The sequence below is a fragment of the Anabas testudineus genome, chromosome 12 (genome assembly GCF_900324465.2).
Source record: "Anabas testudineus chromosome 12, fAnaTes1.2, whole genome shotgun sequence".
In the NCBI taxonomy this organism is placed as follows: domain Eukaryota; kingdom Metazoa; phylum Chordata; class Actinopteri; order Anabantiformes; family Anabantidae; genus Anabas; species Anabas testudineus.
The window spans coordinates 12,204,583-12,227,742 of NC_046621.1; the positions used below are offsets into that span (position 1 = coordinate 12,204,583).

General features: G+C 42.8%; 1 protein-coding gene across 1 annotated transcript; it reads left to right on the forward strand.

Moving 5' to 3' along the window:
• The first annotated feature begins 4 nt into the window (after positions 1–4).
• On the forward strand, positions 5–23,131 carry LOC113158159 (uncharacterized protein KIAA1522-like). Its single transcript, XM_026353878.1, has 8 exons — positions 5–238; positions 7,389–7,707; positions 16,279–16,422; positions 16,537–16,580; positions 16,675–16,810; positions 17,937–18,044; positions 18,257–22,048; positions 22,188–23,131. The coding sequence occupies exons 2-8, from the start codon at positions 7,413–7,415 to the stop codon at positions 22,250–22,252; spliced, it is 4,584 nt and encodes a 1,527-aa protein (XP_026209663.1). The 5' UTR covers positions 5–238; positions 7,389–7,412; the 3' UTR covers positions 22,253–23,131.
• Positions 23,132–23,160: the final 29 nt, after the last annotated feature.

Genomic DNA, 23,160 nt, shown 5'->3' on the forward strand with positions numbered 1-23,160 from the left:
CGCAGGCAAACAGGACAGACAGAGGAAGTCGGTTCACCTGACATCCTAACACACGGCTCTGGACTGGAGGGTGCAAACAGATCCCGAGTCCCGTCGCTTCCTGAAGTGCGCTGTTCACGGAAATGCTTCACCTGAAGTTTCCCCTCGCACGGTGAAAGTTTTGGAGAGTCGCAGCAGGGAGACGCTTCAAATGGAGAGAGGGTGAATCAGATCATCAGGATCAGCACAGTTTCACGAGGTAGGCTGTGATGAACCACTGTTTTCCTTTTAACTCAGACGCACAGCTCCTAGAAGTCGTGTATTTTGTCATCCACTCCGTGAACGCCTCCAAAGTTGTGCCGCACTTCTCATGGCGTGACAATCAGTCGAAACTACAGCTGAGTTTTCTTGGGAAGAGTCAAGATGACACTGAAGAGACACCAGGATTGTGCTGCATAAAATAGTTTGACTTAAAGTGAATCAGTTGCATCATGTTAAAATATATAAAACCAGTTGTCATGTTCCTACATGTGGTAGTGGCAGTGGAATAAAGAAAGGTACAAATCCTTGGCAGGACTTAGGTGCTTGGCCTTGAGGGATCCTAAATGGAGGTAATGGGAGAGCTGTAGTGCTTCTCTTGACAAGTAGTGCTATTGTGTTATTTCCCTTCAGTGACCCAGCATCAAATGACTACATGACAGCATGGTGCTCTGACGCCTATGGCAGTCAGTGACATGTGCAGTTCATGATAGCATTAAATGGATCCAGTGCTTGTTCATTAACCTGACACAGATAACAGCACCACCCCAGGACCTCTTGGAGGTCTCCCGCTGGCTGTTTGTCTGGACTTTATCCTGGAAGGCAGCTCCCAATCGAAGGTTTTCTAAAAAGTCTGCAGCACTTCAGCAGTCAAGTGTAAACGGGATGTGGCGCTTGTTTTTTCAGCTCCCTGGCTTCAAGTTTACCTCTGGAAAGGTGAGGCTGAGACAGAGCCATTTGTTTAGAAAGGGTGTGTCACATACTGGTGCTCCTTCCTCAGCCAGTCTGCCATGCCAGGGCTTGTACCCATGGAGATTACAGGTGTGTTATGTCAGCACTTGAGATACACAGCAGAGCCTGTTAGATACCTGAGATTAAGAGGAAGACCAAGGTAAACATCAAGGGGAGTGATGGGACGATAGCACACGGGTTGTGGGAGACCAGAGACAGGGGAGGATAGAAGATTTACTGGAAATAGACTGAAAGTGTATTCTGCTCTCAGAATATGGTGCAGCAAGGCAGGTTCAGGTGCTCGTCGTGAAAACGCCTGCTCAGTGAAGGAAAGGGGAAAGCTGTTGGTCAGGAAAGGTCACCCGGAGGAACAAATGGTGTTGTAACAGATAAAGTCACACGATTAGTGATGTGTGTGTCATGTAGACTTGTGAGAGGAAGCTTCTGGCTGATGAGTAGGACACTGTGAGTTGTTAATCAAAGTTATTAGCTGATAAGTAACCCATCAGTGTGACCGCATCAGCACTTTTGGGAAAAATGTAATCAATAGCTGTCAGGGGCCAGTAGGGAAAGATAAAATTAAAGTGCATGCAAAACAAGCATGCCCGTGTCCGCCTCCTTTTCTCGTCTCTCTCACAGTTCAGATAAATTCTGCTCTAAACTGCGAGGCTTTTTATTCCCACGCAGCATTTTTCTGTGACTGCTGTCCACTCAGGTGAAGCTCAGAACGAAAGCATTTCAAAGCAGCTCCAGGGTTTCTGTTTTGACTGGGACAGAGCAGAGAGCACTGAGATGCCAGGATGTATTTTTAAACCCCAGTGTCCAGCTGTGTTTGCCTTCGCTTGGAGCTGACCACTGCTGCAGCATTGTTTCTTTTTTAACCCCAGTCCGTCCCGTCAGTTCAAGGGGTCTTAAGCTCCACGGAGGCTGCAGTCCAGACTCGGGGCCCTGGCAACCTCTGGAAGTAAAGCAAACAAGATAAAGCAGCTCTGCCACTGTGTGTCTGTGCTGCCTGCCATCTGTGAATCCTGGCAGAGAAAATAAAAATCTACAAAGGAGATAATGGAAACTAAACTTCTGTGGCTATTTTCCAAATTATTTTCTGATGTTACTGAAATGAAATGAGATGATTATTCAATGATCAGAATGTGTGAGCAGAGCAGTACCAAGGTATACTTATCTTCAAATATACACATATTAGACATAAAATGTCCAATATGTGTTCTTACCCTTGTGAAAATTGCATTTTTTCTAGTATTGTTTGACAAAATGTTTTAAAAAAAACAACTGCTCTGTGTCCATGAATGGAACTTTTTCATCTGTAAGGCATAGGCAGCCAAACACATATTATAATGTTATCTCAAAATGACTCTCATGCGCTGGTCATTTTTTCATTTTCTTTCATGGCTCAGTCTCCTAGGTGAAAGGGAGGAAAAAGAAGAAGATGAGGGGCAAAGGAGAAGAGTGTGTGTGTGTGTGTGTGTGAGTGTGTTGGAAGGGTGAAAGCAGATTTGGAGGGAAGAGTTCCTCAGTTGGTAATTATCAATCTCTCAGGAATGTGGCTGCTGCTCTTACCAGACAAGCTGCTGCATGGCTACAGCGGCCTCGCAGCACGCCATCTTGCATTACCCTGTCCACAGATCTCTGCACGCGCGGATACACACGCACGCACGTACACACACACACACACACGCACACACACACAGTGTCTTCAACCCCAGTGAGTTGAGTTACATAGCGTTTTGGTTTATTTGTGTCGTTCTGTCCTAAAGCGTTGTTGTGTTTATTATTATCCCTGTCATTACCTACATGGTCTTTTTCTGTAACTTTAACCTTTCCCCAGCAAACAAAAGGGACCACATAATGTCAGTAAGGGATTGTCTTTCAGTCCAAGTCCTTCGCCACTGTGTGTTTATACTGAGATGTTGGTATGAAACTAAGCTGTCGGAAACTTGTGGTCGCCCTGGTCTTCAGCTCTTGTTGTACATTTGTTGTGACATTGGGTTTTTGCATGTGACTGGGCTGACTTCTAGCCCAGACATGGTTGCTTAAGTCTGCACTTGAGTTGCACTGCTCTCCTTTGTTTGAAAATGGCCACACAAGACAGCCAACGCCCTGATTGATGCCTGCAGGTGCCACACAGTAACACCAGTTTTCACGCTGCCGAACACTTGCCATCTAGTTACAGAGTCACTCTAAGTGTAGCTTAGAAACTGTTATTGCACAAAAGTGGCTGTTAGTGTAAAGCTTATTGAGGTGACCTCAGCGGGAGGACTGGAACAGACCCAAAACATCCTACTTTTCACCTCAGAATGGAGATAATTAACCTCGCTAATCAGTTTTTTCCGTCCTACAAAGTCTAACCACATTCAGCTCGACCTTAACCTCGGCTCACGGCTAAGTCATACCATGTGAAATTCAGCAGCTCAGGCATAGATGTGAATGGCCTCTAGGTTAAACCGAGCCAATCCTAATTCAAACAAAGGTGGCTGCCTGTATCACTGCCACTCCCTCTTGGCTTTGCCTTATCCCCTATGAGTCGGTGGAGCCTGCTCCGTCAGCTTCCTTATGTGACTCACGGCCCGCCATGAAAGTTACACGTCTTGGAGACCTCCTTTTCCTCCTCCTTCTCCCTGTCCTCCACAATTCACATTGTTCATATTTCCTAGTTGATAAGGGTGTCATTACACTTGAGCTTAAAATGAGTATTGTGAGAAATCACTGCATGTTCTGTCGTGGACTGGCGCTGCTGTACCCTCCAGCTGCAGATTTCTACATACTCAACTCAGATTTAAAATCTAGTAGCATTTAAATTTCATTTTTATAAATTGAATCTTAATATCACAAGTCATATATGATGAAGCTCACTGGGAGTCATAACACCAAGAGTCAGTTTAGTGGAGTAGTACAGAATTTTCCTGAGCTATAAATCCCACCTTAAAGGCATCCTGTTTAAAAGTTGGAGAATTATTTGCACTCTGTTTTGGGCGTGTACGTTTGAGTCACCTAGAAGACGTTCTCAAATGAAATAACAACTGGCTTTTCCTCTTTCTTGTGCATACCAGCCTGTCAAAAATAAATACAACAGAGGCCAGTGTAAGATGGATCTGTGTGATTATATTATCTTAGATTTAGGATGTGGCCATATACAGCGACCTACGCTGTCTGGCTTTTGCTTTAGGCAAGGCAGGTGTCAGTGGAGTGGAGACACAGATTTTAGTCTGGAATTTATCTCCTCAAGCTCCACAACACAGTATAGCTGTCAGAGGTGCATAATCAATAAATGTTGATTTAAGACGTGCTGTGTATATTTCCTGACGGTGTGTAAACTATTATCAGCATGTTGATGTGTTCACACTGCTGCCGATGTCAGATAATCCGTCAGTGCTGCAAATGCAGTATTGACACACTGTGTTTGAGTGGTACCTCCTGTCCAACGTGACGACCTGACGTCTTTTGTACAGCATAAGTAAACAGCGTGTTGGGACACATGCCTGCTCCAGCAGGACTAGGGCTGGGCTCGAAAACCACAGTGGGTTTAGTGTATGTCTGTGTGTAAGAAAAAGGCAGAGCGAGATTGTACAACTTTTTATTTGTAAATCGACTGAGGACATGTGACTTGCTCATGATATTTATAAGATAATACGCCCTGACGTGGCATAAAGAGTTGCAATCGCTCAATAGAAGATTTTACATTCGTTTTTTGTGCCTACAGTTTCCTTCACCTTTTATGAATTGAGGCTTGTGGTTATGGGTTAAGTGACTGCTTGGGCAATGAAGCAACTCTGTAATTAAGACGTTGGTGTATTAGCTTTGAAAAGAGCTTATTTACAAAAGAGGAACATGATTGTTTACTTGGATAAATCTTTAGGATGGGACAAAATAGTCAAAAGGAAGACCTCATCAAACAGACAGCGTGGAGAATTGTCGAGGACACTCCACTGCATGCGTCATCTCATTACATTTGTTTGCAAATCTGAAAATTGCAGGTTGTTTTGCGTAACCGAGGCAATGGTCGCATGAGTCAGCTCCTTGTGGCAGAACTACACACACAACAGACTGCCGGGTGGTCCTCTGCTGCGTCTCAGAGTGCTTAGCATTACTCTGGTTCCTCTGTGATGGAAGAAATAAAAGGAGTTGTTGGACTCTGTGGGCTAGAAATGAATGAACCTGCCCCCTTTTTCCCAAGAGAGTTATCTGATTATTGGCGACTTCAGCCCGTACAGATGCACAGATCTTAGTCATGGCTAAATGACTGTAATTTGGAGCAGGAGAAACATGGGGCTTAGTGCAGGGAGAGGCTTGGTGTATTTGTCCAGAGAAGATAAATGCTCTTTCTTGTAATTGTCCTTTCTCTACAGCTCATTGCTTTTAGTATGTCTACTCTGTACACACTGCGCCTCTTCAGATGTGCTGTAATGAATAACAACGTAGCCGGTCTACATTAAGATAACAAGCTCCAAAACACCCATATATGCACAAGGTTTAGAACAGCATTCAAGTTCTTCAAGTACTTATCTTAAGCCTCTGATGGGACTGCATACTTGTCACATGAGGATGCCAACCTCTCTTTCTGGAAAGGCCAGAATAAAATGTAACTCTAGTTTGTAGGTGTGCTAGCAGCATGGCTCTAGGGGTGGCACTGTCTCGGTAAATATTACTGCAGCGATGTTTCCTGTGGCGCCTTCATCAAAATCAACTGTACTTTGTGTACTCATGTCCTTATGCTAACAATAACCTATTATGAGCCTGTTCTTAAATGATTGCAGTGTAAAATGCAATAAAAATGCCACATCCAATACAGCATCTTCTGGAAATGTGTACGTATGTGGAAATAAAACGGAACACAATAGGCTTCATAAAGACAGATCCTCATAATTTAACACTGTCAATGATCGTGTCAGGATTTGACAGAGGTTTATTTATAAAAGTATTCAGTAAGTCAGAAATTTGGCTGAACCTTTCCCTTGACACATTCAAAACTCAGTGCAACTCTCTATCTACTTTGATGATGGGAAGCAGTTTGGAAAGTCACATTTGTAATCCTCAGAGAACATGACATAGGTTTCTGTGGTTTACTTTTATGTCTCATCACGGGGCAGAGACGTATTCCTACAGACTGTGTCGCTGAAAGATGTCTGCTTATATTGCCCACATGTTGCTTGTGCTAAATTTTGCCTGCCTTGTTTTTCATGCATGACCGTGAAGCGACATAGGAGCCAAAAACTTTTCATGACCTCTCTCGACAGCAAATCATCCAGGGATTCATAATTCTCTCACTCCCACTCCGCTCCCACCTAACTTCAGTCTTTGCTTATTTACAAGCTCTGACTCCTGTTATCCTGAGGACTTGTTCCCACTTTTAGCCAGTGATTTGGAGATAAGTATCTAATAAAGTACTCGGCTGGAAGAAAGCCAGTGTATGCTACAGATCCCCAGGGGTAAGGCTAGAAATCTGCCTCAAAGTGCAGGAGTTTAGCAAGATGAGGGGGGGAGGAAGGAGACTGAGAGAAGGTGACGAGCTCATTGTACTGAGAATGGGTAAAACAAAAAAAAAGGAAGACGTGAAAATATTGGAAATGAAAGAGATAGTACATCTGTACGTGTGCGTGTTTGTATCCGTGCACACAGGTAACTGTTTGTGTTTCTATTCTTAAGTTGTTCCTAGTCTGCTGTTGTGTGTGTGTGTGTGTGTGTTTGCATAAAAGTGCATGAGAACATGGGTGCGGCTTTGTGAATTATGACTCCACGTTAAGGAATGAAGGGAGCGGAGCCAGTTCTTTCTTCTAAACTGTGAATTTTGGTTTAGAGGTAAGGGGGGGGGGGGGGTCTGTGTAGATTACGCATGTGAGCTCAATGAACTGTGTGCCCAGACATAAACAGATATATGCACACATACATGAGTTAGGGTGGTCCTGCCAAGCATTTTAAATAGATTATATTTCGGGTTTATAGACAATTTTCAAGACAAAATTCACCTTATTGAAACCTGTTTGGCATATGTAATCCATCAACGTGAGCCCTGGTGCTTTTATGGCGCATTCAAGGCAGCACCAGCATCTGCAAAATGAAGTCAATAATTTGGCAGCAACAATGAATTCTGCAGCTTCTTGAATTAAACTTTTCTCCACTTGATTTTTAAAACTGTCCCTGCTTGCAGCTGCACATGAATGAAAACAACTTAATAAAAATCAAGTGGACTATTTTTGAACGTGTTTTGGTCAAAATACATGTGTGTATCAACTAAAATCTCAGGTTTTCTTAATATAAAACACTGGGAGCAAGAAGAGGGTAGAATTCAATGAGAAATCTAGCAAGGTCCTGTCATTACAGATTCTGAGAGTCAGCAGATACTGGTGCTTGGATAATCACTAAAATTGAATTTCTCCTTGTGAAATTCCTTCTCCTTTTTTTTCCAGGGCTTTGCTCTAGTGTGAGGTGGTATGTCAAACCGTGACTCGCTGGGGTTTGGGGACCTGCTTCCCCAAGATGTGGTCGAGATTTTTGCCCAGGAGAAACACAACAAAAGGGGCAGGAAGAAGCGCAGTAACTCCCTGGGTCGAGCTCTGGGCTGGCTGAAGGGCAAGAAGAGGAAGGATCTCAGCGCTAATGGGCAGAGGCTGGGCCTAGGTCCTGCACTTGACTTGGCCTTGGATGGGCACCCTGCTGGAAATCAGGGTGGACACAGGGGAGGACAGAAGTCAGGAAGGCAGAGTCATCTACACGGAAACAGTTATGGTAAGAGTCCACGGGATGCTTGACTGTACTTTCTTCTGTCCTGATGTTGCATAAGTGTGTCATCCTATCAGTTGTTGACACAACACAACATGTTTTGTAGTGTCACTTGTAGAGTAGAGTATTTCCTTCAAGTTACCACTGTACTGCTGGGTTTACCTGTTTTGCCCAGAATGTACTTTTACATTTTACAACCCACACAATGGTGCTTTTAGAATTAGCCAGAGGGCGGTTGGTTTCCATTTCACAATAATGTTGGAACTGACTTATGAGAAACTTGAAATCTGCTGATTGCGCTGCCATAATAGATAAGATAAGGTACCTTTGAGACACACAACAACAATAAATACAAGTGACAAATCTCCTATTGTGATGAATTTCCTAGCGAGGCCGTAACAGTTGTTTTGTGTTGTGTATGGACATAGAATAAACAAATAAGGCAGTAAAACTAAAATAAATTTAAAAAGTCAGTAAGATGAGGCAATTTGTTACCAGTGGGCTTGAGCCTACCAGTGTGGTCCTGGTAGTAATGTATCGCAGCTTAACAATAAGCTCTTTGTAAGCATATTAACATGTTACTCTAGAGATCAGTTTAATGACAGGTTATCTAAGATGAATAAAGAGAAGTTGATGGGAAATAGTTGAATATCCTGCTCTTTGCCTCCCGGGCATTGGTGTTTGTTCTTTGGAGAGATGTTTGAACAGACTGACTTCCTACTTGCCGTCTGACCTTCAGCCTGCTTTGTTCAATGTGGGAAAAAAAAAATCACTCTGTCCTCTTCTGTGATACCATTGCTTACTTACCTGGTGTTCAGGTTACACAGGGGGCTGCAGTACACACAGAGCATGCATGAGGTGCGTTGTGTACACGCTTATTGTACAGCGACAGTCAACAATTGAAGTAAAACACTCATTCACACACAAAGTGAACAGAGAAAAACACATTCACACACTCCCACGAAAATTGCAGCAACAGTCTGACTTTTCCCAGAGCTGTGCTTGGCAGATCTTGTTGGAGCTTGTACATGTGCACTCGTATGTCACCATACTGCTCTATAGCAGTCTAGGTTTCTCTCTGTGAACTTGTTTACTTTACTTTATTTAGTGTGATCTGCTGTACTAACTTGGGTTTTACACATTAAACAGCCCTGAAACAAAGCAAAACCTTGTTCTATATAATTGGGTAATGCAAAAATACAAAAGCACCAGGAGTTGGTCTGTTTTATGTGTGTTTGTCTGGCCGTGCTTGTGCAGTCTTGACTAATTGCTTTTTGCAGACTGCTGTTTCTTCTTCTGTGTCTTCTCATAGTGGAAAGCCCAGAGCTTGTAGTTCAGCAGGAAAGGTGTCAGGGGATTTCCACAATGGGAGTCAAACAGGATTTGCAGCGAAACTATACCCACGACAGAGGATAAAGATGTATAAACAAGTTTCCAGTCACATCTATGCTTTTGGTAGATGATGAATGCATAGACACAATGACTGCATTGACTAAAGCTTGTGTGTGTAGCCTTACACAATGTTTGGTTACAACAGCAGTTTGAAGCTAGGAGTTTTGTAAGAGAAAGTAAACTGTGAAGAGAGATAAGGTTTGCCAAGGTCAGCTTGGAGGCTACCTTCAGGCAGATGCTGTGAATCCTTTTCCTTTACTTCTTCACACAAACTTGAAGTCAAGTTACAGAAACATATAACACAAAGCCAGAAGTGTCAACTGTTAATGTATGTGGCAGGCATTAATATTTTGCTGTTGACATACTGCATGCTGCTATGCACATTGTTTGTGCTGGCAGCAACCACAGCATACTCCTGGCCACATGCTTCCTCTGATTAGAGAACAGGTTTAGTAATTCCCAAAAAGCACCTAGAGGAGGTGTATTGCAGGAGCAGAGCACAGTGCAAAGTAACACACTTGCCCAGAAAAGATCCCCCAGCTGAGCCTCTGATGATGACCTGTAGTGATGCCAGGGGGGCCTCCTGCCCACTAAATGCCTGGTATGGCAGGCTCAGGGCCAGTTAATTAAAAGCAATGCAAGGAGAGTTACACTGAAGGGGGAAAACAAGGGCTTCTGTTTTTCCTGACCCAACTGCTCATACTGAGTATGTGTGAGACTTTTACATTTTTCCTAATATAAGGTACAGTAAGTAAAACAATGGCACCTTTTTATTAACACCTTAGAGAATTGAATCTCCTAGTGGCGCCTTTCGTTTCAGTACGACAGCGCAGGTTGATCTGGTCAGTGATTCGCTGTCGGTTCGAGCATGGAAACACCTGTACAGAGTTACCTCAGCCTTGATCTGGGAATCTACTTGTGGCCCATGGAGCTTGACCATGAAGTGATTAAAGTGTACAGTAGCAGGTTTTGGCGTGATAAACTTTGTCCTCTTGAACTTGTCAGTGTGATAAACCCTTTAACTTCTCCGATAACATTGACAGTGTTGCATCCTGAACCAGAAGACTGAGTTATCCGTCTTTACTGCACATGTTAATTGACTCTCATCTGTATAATTCCCTGCATTGTTCCTTTTTTTTTTTTTTTTGCCACCTGTCTGACATTTATGGTGCTGCTATGCTGTCGCCTTACTCAGACCTACTCAGAACTAAAAGACAGTGTATTTTGTTCAGCTTCGCTCATTCAGTTCCTGTCTTATCTATGTAATGGAGATAATGAGGAATTCGTTGTTTGTCTTCTAAACGAGAAGACCGATTAGGTCACATAGTTCCAGCAAGGTACGCGCACGAGATCACCTGTTCGCTCGAAACAGTCCATTAGAGATTCCTCGCATTCCTCGAGCTTTATACAGTAATTTCTTTGAGGAATCCAGAAATAAGAAGCCCTTTGTGGGTGTGGGTGAGTGTGTGTTTGGCCTCCATGCCAGGTTGAAGGTCACATTTTAATAAACTTCCTTCCTTGAATACTTGGGGTACAGCTTGTGTGAAGTGAAACAGGATCATTAGGCCTGCATGTGTTTATCTGTTGCCTTACTGTCATTTACATTTACACTTTGGATAAAAGCAACTTACAAGGTACAAGGTACATAAAACTTTTATGGGTTTGTCACAAGAAAAAAATCCCATGGAGTTGACAGAGTAAATGTTACAGCATCCTACGCAGGTGTACACAATGCAGTGCACTGGGAGATCCACACAGGGGCATGGGAGATGAGATAACAACAGTGCTGAACCTTTATTTACTGTAGTTAATTGCAGAATGACATTGCTGTTTACGAGTGTTCTACCTGTAGGTTAGTTTATTTGTGAGACAGAAACTTGCTTATTGTCTTGTGTTGTGATGATGACACAATAATCATGACGTGCAGGAGAACTGGTTTGAGAAAACTGCCATCTGATAGAGTTTCACTTTCTTCCTGTCATGGCGGGAAGAACCTTTTCATACACTGTCACCTGAGGGAGATGTATCCCTCTGAAAGATGTTTCCCATTATTTAGCTTTTATGTGAAAAGAACTTGTTGATTCCTGCATTTGCTTTTGTAAACGAAAACACATTTATGGAACAGGGATGGGGTCCATTTCCAAAAAGGGCTTAAGCTCTTCAAATGTGTGTAAATGAACACATGTCATGCTGAAGAGGAATGTCACAAGCATGTACGTGAAACAAAGTATGGTAAGAATTAAGATGATGAGGATGTCGTGGGAATTATTGTAAACAAGAACAGGACTTGTGTAGTAAACAGTTGCACAGATAGCTACCTATTTGTAATCACTGCATTTTATGGGCATTTCCTAGGGCTTCATTTCAATAGGTGTCATAGAAGTCACCACACCCAAATGTCAGAGGAGATCATATTTACATTGCTTAAGAGTCGTCAGGTGCCAGTTTCCCTCTAGTCCTAATCTGAATTATGTGCTCGAGTTTCATTTCATCAAGTTCATTTTAATCTTTGCGATCATTGAATGTTTGGTGTCATTGTTACCAAAACCTAACAGCACGGCCAAAAGCAACATTTTTTTTTTCTTTTTGAAATGTATGAAATCATAGATTGTTTCATTGTCAAGATATGGCTTTGCACAACTCGCACAGTCTATTGTGACAAGGAAAGGAAGATGTTTGCTAACACGCTGTGATCCAGTGAAGGCCCGCAACGTGTAGCGAGTCACCAGTCGTGACTTTTGCAGTTAAACGACACAGCTTTGGAGCAGAGGTGTTTACTGTAAAGGGTAGATTCATGGCGCTGAAGATAACTTTGTTAGCTTTGCATCATAGTGTAGCTAAGTTGAGCCAAGTGACGTTTGTAGTTTTGTTCATGGACACGCTGCTCTGACTGTGATAAGCCGCTCAGCTTGAATCTAATAAAATGATCCAGTTTACAGCAGCACAACCTCCTGAACTTTATCAAATGTTTTTTTATTTGTCCCAGTTTGATATTCAGTGAAATGCTTATAAGGCTTACAAAAAAATAGAGCTTTTGGCTATAAATAAAAATATGAAATTATAATGTCCAGGTATTAAGAAAGTATTTCCTGTGAGGCTGTACAGGTGGAGCTAAATGCTAAGGATAGCATGCTAACAAGCTTACAATAACAATGTTGACGAGCCGGTGATGTTTACCAAGGTTGTGGTCTACCCTAATATGCATTTGCGTAGCTAATTATTTAGCTAATATGCAATTAAATTCAGCTGAGGATAGAAACTACAGTCATTCATTTTGTGTTTGAGTACTAGACACATCACTTTCGGCCTGATGTGAACTTGCTTGTGCTAAAGTAAACATTAGTAGGAGTCAACCTCTGGGAACCATGAATATCCTTAATATTTTTCATGGCTCTTCATCCAGTGTAACGGTGTCGGATTCAGTGATCTGAATCAAAGTCGTTGAACTGAATGTGTTAGATTGACATGTCTAGAGCTACAATGCTAAGCAGCGTGCCTATACAACAAAAACAAATTCGAAACCCTTTCGTACACCTAATCTGTTATTAGTGTTACTACATTACTGCTGAATGAGGAACCTGTAGAAAGAGTGAGTTTGAAAGCAGGAGTTTAAAGCTTTTGGCTTCAAACTGTGGGTTATATGCAGGTGGTTCAGGATGTAAGATGATATAATGACATTGAGTGACCACCTGCAAAATAATAGCAGTGCAGCTGTGTGCACTGTGGACATATTTTTGCAGGTACATGCTGGTTTGCTGGCATACGGACTGTGGTGTCTGATGGTGAATCAGTGTGTAATCCAGCGTGCCAGATGATGGGAGATATACAATATATGCTATGTGGATTGTCGTTTCTTCCCTCCTTTATTTTGGCTGCAAAATGAGTCTAAATAGAGTACACAACTTTGGCCAGGATCCATGCATCCAGCATTTAAATACTGAACATACTGGCTTTTTGAGAAACTGTGAGACCTCACCCCTTTCCCACTGTTATCATGGTGCGTTCAGTTGGGTTTGTGCTGATTAGAGAGACGTAAGCACCTGGCAGACAGCACCCTCACAGCAGCAGAGAATGTCCCTGCATGGTTGTCTGCAAAACAAGGGAGAGAGGCAAGTTAGGGCAGGGAACAGAGGCGTGTTTGTGGGTATTTGCATCCGTTTGATTCCCATGAAGTGGTTGTGTCGATGTGTACATCTGTGCTGCTAAAGCTGAGGTCTCAGACTATTGCTTTTCCCTCTCCTCTCTCTCGTTTCCAGCATACTGCCCTGCACATTTTGTGGTGTAATGCCTCCTGATGGTTACCCAGCCATTTGGAAACTGTCTATGCTCTCTTTTAGGTTTAGAAACATTGGTATTAGTCAAAGCTGTAGAGGGCACTGAGGTCACACCTGTCCTCATCATTTTTTTTTTACAGAATCTATGGGATTTAGCATCGTAGAGAGCTTTTTTTTTTATTATAGCTATTACCAGTGGTTCTAAGTTAAATTTGCTCCTTTTTAGATATTGTAACCAGAGTTTCAGTCATATTTCAGTCATGCATATCAAAAACATTATTCACAGCTGTCTCTTTCACTGGATGTAATTTGTTTACAGTAGTTGCTGACGTCGCTGAACTCGTCTGTTTCTGTTTACTGCCTGAAAATCCGTATTCCACCAAAACAAACTTGACAGCAGATGTTTGCTCATCTAAGAGGTTCCATCTTAATCCATCATTATTTACATGTCATAAAATCTAATCATAATCCCATAATCCAAGATTTTTTTTTTTTAACATATTGTTTTTCCTCCCTGAAACACAGCATCACATGCATTAAGTATTGTGTGTTTACCCAAAGCGGAGATGTAAACATCAGCTTGGGGGTTCCTGCATAATCACTACCAGTCTGCTAATACTGCCAGCTTCCGCACAATCCAGGAGTGACAGATATGTGTCAGTGATTAATATGGACACAATTACAAAGCAGTCAGAGACCCAGTAATAATATGAGCCACTCATTAACGTGCAGTAACGCGCCCCACCCATCACTCCAGGCCTCTCCATTCAAGTGTGTCATGGTAACTAGATACAGTACGTGTTGTCCTAGACTTACTTCACACTACATGCATACAGTATCAACTCTCTGATTACATCCATCGGCTGAAGTATCCGCTTTAGCACCAAGGTCTATTAAAATAGTTATCCATTTCCTCTGGTAACACATGCGATGAATTTCTTTTCTTTTTGTCTGACTCACGGCTATGGGAATGCTTTTCATTTGTGCAGATGTCATAAATTCAATGTCATGTCTGCTTAGCAAGCCAGGAAGTGAGAAGAAACCTCCACCGCAGATGAGTTTCTGATGTCCGAAAGTGGGGAAAAAGACATAAAAGAAGAAACAAAAGAATGGAAAAAGTAGTTAAAACAACAGAAAACTGCCTCAAAAACAAATTGAGTCACTCCATAGTCTCTCTCCAGATCAGAAATGTCACCAATAAATATCAGCTTGATTGATCAGGCAATTTAAGTGTATTTCCTCTGCTGCATAGTAACATTTCGAACATAGTGTTGCTGGAAACAATAGAGAACATTTTTCACATGGGTGACCATGTGCTGTGGAGCTGCAGGCCTCTTTTTAAACATGTTTCTAATCCTGTTTTAGGAATAGATCACTTTTATTCACTTACTCCCCCTTGTGGCACAACAATAAAGTTATATGCCTCTTAATAAAGCATAAAGAAGCTGAATTTGCAGTGTTATTAGTCTTCTGTCATGAAAATGGTGTATAATAACAAAGCACTGCTGTGTTATTCACAGTGCTAAAGCTGTGGCCGAAGTTGGGGGGAGTCACTCGTTCCTACCTCAAATCCCTGACAACAGCTTTCTCTTTCCTCGTGTTTACATGTATGATCTCATTCTGATCTGTGTCCTGACTGACCAATCTGGGTTGAGCGTGCCTGCAGATGGGGAGCAACAGTGGGGATGCTGGGTATCTTGATGAGCAGTGAGTGGGGGAGACACAGTGGCGAGGCATGGTAGGAATTAGGTTGCTAGGGATTAGTGTGTGAGCCCTGATTGTCTATTGGCTGTAGGGACCTTCTCTGCTCTACGTGGACCTGAACTGACAATAACAACGTTATTGAAAACAAGCACGATTATCATCCTATCTTGATCTTTCCAGGATGTTTTTTGAACTGATGGACTCAGGACTATGCATTAAGATCGAATTTCACCTCTTCTTCGTTTAACACAGCTTGGATATAGTTTTGGTGTACTTATGGATCACTTTAATGTGATATACCAGAGATCATGGTGTTGCTTCTAGCCAATAACTCAAAAACTAATATCAACTGCTTCCCAACAGTTTTCAAAAGGAAAGGTGAGTGAAATTAGAGCATAGATAACAAGATCTGATTTGTTTGCTCCTGCCTTGATTGTTGTAGTATGTAGGCTGTGTTGGCTGGCTCTGAGCTGGGCAATAAAGCCATAAGGTTGTAAATGATCACTGTCAATGTAGATAATAAAAACTACTGTGAGTTTTCAGTGTTTACTCTGTTGATATTGAACATGATATGATAATTTTAGCTCTAAATAAAATTAAATACAGTTTTGAATTTTGTATATTTATAAATGATTGCTTATTAGGATTTTCTATACTGGTGCACCTATTACAGACAAAACGGTGGAAACAATTAGCAGCGATCAATTGGCGCATGGCTGTCAAGGCTAAATCCAGCATGGTTTTACAGTGACAGTGCAGGCAGTAGAGTACAGTAGGTGGCTAAATGTAGAGCAGCTGTCACCATTACATAAGTGTAAAGCAGGTTGTTAGCCCAATGATCCCAGACTCTGCCCTGGAAGTCACCCCTTTCATTACTGAGTTAAAACACGTGATAAGTGGTCAGCCAATGTACAGCAAGCATTATTGACTAAACATTTAACTAACGTACTCAGCATGTAACAAGATGAGACAGCAATTTAATTAGTGTCTCTTTTCATTGTCTAAATGAGTTTAATCCTGTATAAGTGGAACTGGAGTCTTTTTAATTCATGCTCACACCCCCAAATATATTTACTGTTCTTTCTTAAATGTCTCTGGCAGACAACTGAGTGCTCTCATCCTGCCCATATGGACCCCTTAACTACTGTTACTGTTAACACTTTGAGTTGATCCAGGCTGATCCGGTCTCTCCTCTTTTTACTTTAAGCTGTGCCAAAGCGAGATGGCGAAGACAAGATCCTGGGACCCCCACTGTTACAGGAAAACGTGTTCATTGAAAGCAGCAGGCCCAAGTACCTGGAGGATCTTCACACCGAGGCCCTCGAGGGATTAAAAATGATGCAGCAGGAAGGTACAAAACACAAACATGATGTAGTTTTTGCATCTCAGCAATAAATTATAGGTGTCCTATGCCAAAATGTTAAGACTGCACATTACTTATGAGGGTGTGTTTCTCTTCTTGCAGAAATCAATACTGGAGTGGAGTTCCAAGATAATGAAAGCACAATTGTAAGTGACTCGTCACATCTGGAATTGCTGCACACAATGCATACTGCCAAATCACATTTATTTGAAGTGACTTTTTTCCCCCCTATTTTACCAGTCAACAGTGACAGTCCAGACGGATGGGGAGGGTGGAGGCTTTACAACAGACAGCACCATTCCTGATACATCTTCTGTTGTTTCTGTACAGTCGTCTGTGTCCACAAGGTCCTCACGCTCTGGACTCACCAGGCAAGGTAACTTCACCATAAGCCAGACCTCCTCTTGTTTATTGTAGACTCTAATATTGATGCATACACATGAAACTGAGAGATTAAGCTTACAGTGGCAAGAAAAAGTACGTCAACCTTTTGGAATTTCATGGTTTTCTGCATTCATTTGTCATAAAATGTTATCTGTCAAAAGTATTAACAAATAGAATAATGATACCTAATATAATAAAACAAAAGAAATGCTTTATTGAGAACCAACATAAAACCTCATAGCGATGGTGGAAAAGGTATGCAAACTCTTTCAATAATTACCTCAAATAAGCTAATTGGAGGTAGGCTTTAGCATACCTGGAAGAAAATGATTTTGAGGGTGTGGACTAAAACTACTTTGACTGACAAAAACCACTCAAACTTTTGAGTTTCCTCCCTACCAGAAGAATATGCTTATGTGAGCTGTGCCTCGCCAAAAGGAGCTTTCGAAGGTCTACAATCAAGAATTATTGATTTACATAAAGCTGTAAAGGGTTACAAAATTATTATTAGACTTTAAAAATTCACCAGTCTACAGTTAGACAATCTACAAATGGAAACACTCTACTCTCAAGATTTTAAGGCATTATTGGAACTGGCTAACATCTGCGTTCATGAGTCTACAGTAGGTAAAACACTGAAGAAGCAGGGTGTCTATGGAAGGACACCACGAAGGAAGCTGCTGTTTACTAAAAAGAACTTTGTTGAATGCCTGAGGAGTTGCCAAAGAGCACATTGACACTACCAGAGCAGTATGAAACTATATTTAACTATTTGTTACTACATCTGGTGTAAAACGGACACTGAATATCATCATGACAACATCATCCCATCATCAAGGTCAACCAGTAATTGATTGCAAGGGTTCACACACTTTTTCCACTAGCACTAAAAGGTTTTTATGGTTTTTCTCAATAAAGACATTACAGATCAGATCTATTATTTTAGGCACATTTTATTTGTTAATAGACTTAGAAGAAGATGTTTTGAAATACTAATGTTACTATTTCTTCCCCTGTATAATGTATATGATTCACAGATTGGATTCTGTTGAGTTTGGTGTTTTAAAGATCAAAGAATGAACTTTTTCTGTGTCTCGCATGTCTTTGTCTTTGCCAAGCATCCACATTCAGGCCCTTGAACTCTGGGAAAAAATCTGACAAGGCACGAAGAGGAAGACACAGGAAGACTGTTGCGGGTATCCCACAGCATGTTCAGAGAGAAATGGGTATGGAGCTAGATTTTTAGATGTGTAATTTACAAGAGACAACTGTCTATGAATTACTCTCTAAATTGTATATGCTACATTTAAAAATATTATCATATTCAATGTGTAATTTTTTACTATTTCTGTAAAGAAATAGATGGATGACATCTTTACATTGTCAAATTCTTTAATACATGTTATTAATTATTCTTTTTAATCATCTTGTCCATCAGGTCTGGACAGAGTGGGCTGGACACTGACTCAAAAGTTAGATGAAGAACAGCTTTATAATGGTGAAACTGACCATAGTACCACCAGCGATAGACCACAGCGCACAGCACGGTCACCAGGAACTAGTGCTGGCCTTCGGGGCATAAAGATCATGCAGCCCCTCAAGAAAAACCAAATTGAGCAGCTTGGTGCCCCCCGTGCTGGTCATAGGGACGACCTAGCCCTGCTGCATCGCCTTGGCCCTGATTTGTCAGGTGAGCAGAGGCCCCGGTCTCTGGCTGTTCCCTGGATGACCACTGACAACAGCCCCCAGCAGGAGCTGCCCAGCCCTGTCATGTCCATGTCACCCCAGGCTGCTTACATGTCCAAAATCATTCCTAATGCCGTGTTGCCACCCTCCATTGAGGTGGTGGAAATTAGCCGTGGACAAAGCCGCAGCAGCCTCCGCACTGTCAGCAAGAGCAGCCTGCTACTCTCCAGCCCAGCCCCCTCTCGCGCTTCTTCTAGAGCCTCTTCGTCCAGAACCAGATCCTCCAGAGCCTCCACCATCACCTCTGCTTCCCGCTACAACCCCCCCAATGTGTCTGACAGCTCGTGTTGGAGCAACTCTGACTCAGATACTTTGGTGTCTGACTCTTCAACCATCTCCAGCAGCAGCACGCCCAGGCAGAAGAGGTCGCAGGACGGGGATGCTTCTGCTAGGGAGGACAAAGTCAGTGTTCACTCTTCTGTCAGCAAGGCTTCAAAGTGCACCTCTAATGGCAAAGTCATCAGTAAAGAAGATAAAGACGAAAGAAAGAAAGAAGGGCAGTTTGTGCGTAGCCTGTCCGTCATGAAGCCCAAGAGGGCTCCTCCTCCTCCGAGCCGCTCATATTCCCTCCACAATAAGACAAAGCGACGCTCACGTGATCTTGCAGAGATTAGGGTTAAATCAGGGGAATCTCCTCTCAAAAGTAGTTCAGGTGAGGGAAATGAAAACAAGTCACAATATCCCCCCAAAATAGACAGCCCTAGCTACCATGCTGACACCAGTTCTTTAGATGACTCTACAGGCTCTGGGTCATTCAGTCCCTTCAAATCCCAGCTGCAGGCACTCAAGGAAGAGAAAGCTGCTAAGGTTGAAGAAATGGCTTCCAAAGATGCTCCACATGAAAAGCAGGACTATAAGCTAAGCAAAGTAATCTCGCCGTCCAGTGGCTATTCCAGCCAAGACGCTCTGTCCCCCTACAGCTCCTCTCCAAAGCACAAGAAAGGCCTTTTAGCAAAGCTTCAAAAGTTATTTCCTGCATCCACTTCTGCTGGTTCAGCTCCATCCCCTGAAAAGACTAAATCCACCGGTGATCCTAAACTTGATTCAGTTGACACAGTCACTGTCAACCCTGCTGTAAGGACCTTAAGAGACCTCTTCAACATTCCTCCACCACCTAAAGTCCATGCACCACCACCACCTCCTCCAGAGGTATGGGCTTACAGCAAGCGTAGTTTTGAATTGCTGCTCGGACCACCAGCCCCTGATAATCTGTATGCTATCATAAAGAAGAATCCAAAGGACAGGAGACAACAGAGGCAGTCTCCTTCTGCGTCTACAGAAGGCTCTGTGAATAGCTTGGTGACAGAAAGGAAACACAAGACTCCAACTCCGACAGTGGAGTCCATTAATGGATCTGTACATGTCCTGGAGACCACGAGAGTTCAAGAAAGTGAGATTATGAATGCAGAAAATCGTAAAGAGAACATGGAAAGACTGGCTCAGAATGTCGATTTGAATGGAAATGCTAAAATGACAGAAAAGGATGATAAAGTAAAAGTAAGTGATATATTAAATGGGATGTTAATTAAGGCTGTAGAGAAACGTGAAGAAAGGTTAGCAGCAATCAGAGAAGAAGCAAAAAAGACCACACAAGCTGCAGATGTAAAGACGAACATGGATACGTTACCTGCCATGTCATTAGTGCACATATCTCCGTCCACCTCTTCTGCGGCAGTACACCATACTTTGCAGCAGACCACACAACTTACATCAGTACAAACTGTTGTATCCCCAGCATCTTCCTGGCCCCCACCTCCATCTCCCCTAATGGGACAAATCGGCGTAAGGGGCCCAGATGAAATAGATTTCCCTCTTCCGCCTCCCCCACTGTTTGGTGCAGCAGAGTTAGTCATACCTGTTCAGGTGCCACCAGAAAGGTCCGTTCCTGGTGGTGATTCCTCTACAACTACGTCTGTTACGGCAGTGGCACCTCCAAGTCTGACTATCCCTCCTCCTCCACCTTATACAGCTCCCCCTCCACCACTTAAAGCAGTCTCCCCTCCTATGACTAAAAAGCTCTCCACGGAGGTCTTTCCACCCCCTCCGATAGAGTTTGCTCCACCAACTTCTACAGAGGTTTCTCCACCCCCTCCGAAAGGGTTTGCTCCACCAACATCAACAGAAGTTTCTCCACCCCCTCCTAAAGAGTCTACTCTTCTGATTCAAGAAGTCTCTTGTCCACCTGTTAAAGATATCTCCTCCACACTGGTTAAAATAGTATCTCCTTCACCAGTAATAGAGATCTCCCCTCCTGAGGTTTCCCTTCTGCCTCCTAAACAGAGCTCCACTGAGTCTTCTGTAGAAGCAATACATGTAAGCCAGCTCCCTCCACCACCAAGTATTCCTCCTCCACCACCCCTACCATCACAACCCCAGGTGGCTGACAGGGATATTGAACCTCCACAAGAAAACATCCAGTCCAAGCCTGAAAATGACCCAGTTTCCTGTAGTAGTATTGTAACTACCCCTCAGAGTATTCCTCCTCCACCTTCCACAGAGCTTCTTCACCAGCCTCAGTTTGTGCCAGCAAACACAGACAGTCCAGCAACTCAGGAGGCTCCACCATCTAAAGTCTCAGTCCAACCAGCTCCTGAAGCCTCTCAACAACCTGCTCCTCCTCCACCTGTAAACATCCCTTTACCTCCACCTTTACCTGTGCATGGTCTTGGCAGCATTAAGCAGAAGCCTAGTCTAGCAAGCACCGAAAACCAAAGCCAACAACTGACCTCTGTGCCTAACACAACACAGAAGGAGGAACCCACTCCCATTGTCACCCCCTCCCTCCTGCAGATGGTCAAGCTGCGGGCTGTCAACAGCAGCCCTGAACCCCCTAAAGCTCAAGAGCCACCTCAGCCTGAGGTCATAATAAGGAAAAAGGTTCCCAGCAGTCAAGTCCCGACCCCATCTGCAAGTGGGGAGACTCCTCAGAAGCCCATCAGAAAGTCTCTGATCATGATCTCTCCCACATCCACTTCTCCACCTGTCACATTCACATCACAATCAGCATTACCCAAGTCCCAGCCTGTTGCGGTTGCACCTGCATCTTCATCCACAGCACCCTCCCCTACGAAAACATCTTCTAGCGCGACAGCCATTCCCTCCATGAACCTACAGGAGGCCATTCGCCTGCGGACAGCAGTCAGATCAAAAGAGAGCCCTGCTTCTCGCCTCAGCCTGCACTCACCCACATCACCTATAGACGTCCATAAATCCCCTTCCAGCACAGCGAGCTTTATCTTCTCCAAGAGCAACAGGAAGGTGGTGATTGAGACCAAGCCTGCTTCAGACTCTACGGCAGCCTTACAGAAGAACCAGGGCGTTTCCTCTGTATCAAAGGTGCCGAGTGAAACAGAGTTGCTGAAGACAGGAGTCAAGGTGCCACCACCTGTGGCAAAGAAACCCAAAACAAAGTGCAAAGAGAATGAGACAGGTGAAGAGGTGGAGCAAACTGCAGGGCAGGATGGAGATCAAGAGAGCAATATGGGTAAGAGAGATTGTCCAGCTGCACAAAGTTTGAACTTACTATTGCGTTAGGGTGCGTTAGTTGGTGTTATGTTGAACATTTTTGCTGCTTGTGTGTTTAAAAATCTAATCAGTTGTTTCTCCATCTTCCCAAACCTCAGATGCTGCGGTGAGAACAAATGGGACAGCAGGTACTGTTGAAGAAGGAGAGATGGCATCGACATGATTGTCAAGACTGTAGGAGACATGAGAAGGACTTAGAAATAACACTGAAATTGCTGCAAGGTGGTCTTTGTGTGTGAGAGACAAGAAGCTGGAAATGGAGAAATGCTTAGCTATGGATTTTTAAAGAAAAGCCTTTGTAAGGTGTGGGTCTTCATTTTCTCATTTTGCATTGTTCTATGAGTAAATACAGTTAATTTCTTTTGCCAAAGGGTGTTCTGAGCTTTACCGTTGCAAGAGATGGGTATATACCACCATCTAGTGTCAAATAATGATTGTACAACTCACGACCTGCTGAATCAGAGCTTTAGTCTGTCTGTACTCTTACAATGGGACTTTTGGGCACGCATATGTAAATATAGAAACACTTTGTACATTTAACATATCCTGTGATGATGGTTCTGTGCTACAGAGTTGTGAATTTCCTTTTCTTCTCCCTTAAAGACTCTTAGCAAGAGTCCAAGTATGTTTATTAAAAATATATTAATATCTTAAGTTATTTTTCCTGCCACTAAGTTTATGTTCAGAAGAGGGTTTCTACATACAGAATGTCATCTTCCCAGTTACATTAAACTATACGCGTATAAAACAAGTTTGTTTTCTATAGTTCTTATTCATATCCAAATTTATATTTCACAAAATCCCACATCATTTCTTACAATTGTCTAGTATCACAAAACAATGAGACATGTTAACACTAGAATCAGTTTGGATTTTGTGCTGCTTTAGTTACTGAGAATGGAGGCTTTGTCTTTCCACACAGTTAATGACTCAAACAGAGGCATATTTCTGTGTTGAACTATATTGCAAACTCTTTTCAGACATTGTATTGAATAGTCATTTATAATAAAGGAATAAAGATTTATGCACAGATTAAACCATTGCAATTCTTTTGTGTTGTCATGATTCTGT

What these genes read in the sequence shown, in the direction of transcription:
- LOC113158159 (XM_026353878.1), top strand. Translation starts at nt 7,413, where the DNA reads ATGTCAAACCGTGACTCGCTGGGGTTTGGGGACCTGCTTCCCCAAGAT. An exon ending in AAGATAATGAAAGCACAATT is followed by an intron (nt 16,581 to 16,674) that starts GTAAGTGACTCG and finishes CTATTTTACCAG; the next exon opens with TCAACAGTGACAGTCCAGAC. An exon ending in AGATCAAGAGAGCAATATGG is followed by an intron (nt 22,049 to 22,187) that starts GTAAGAGAGATT and finishes CCCAAACCTCAG; the next exon opens with ATGCTGCGGTGAGAACAAAT.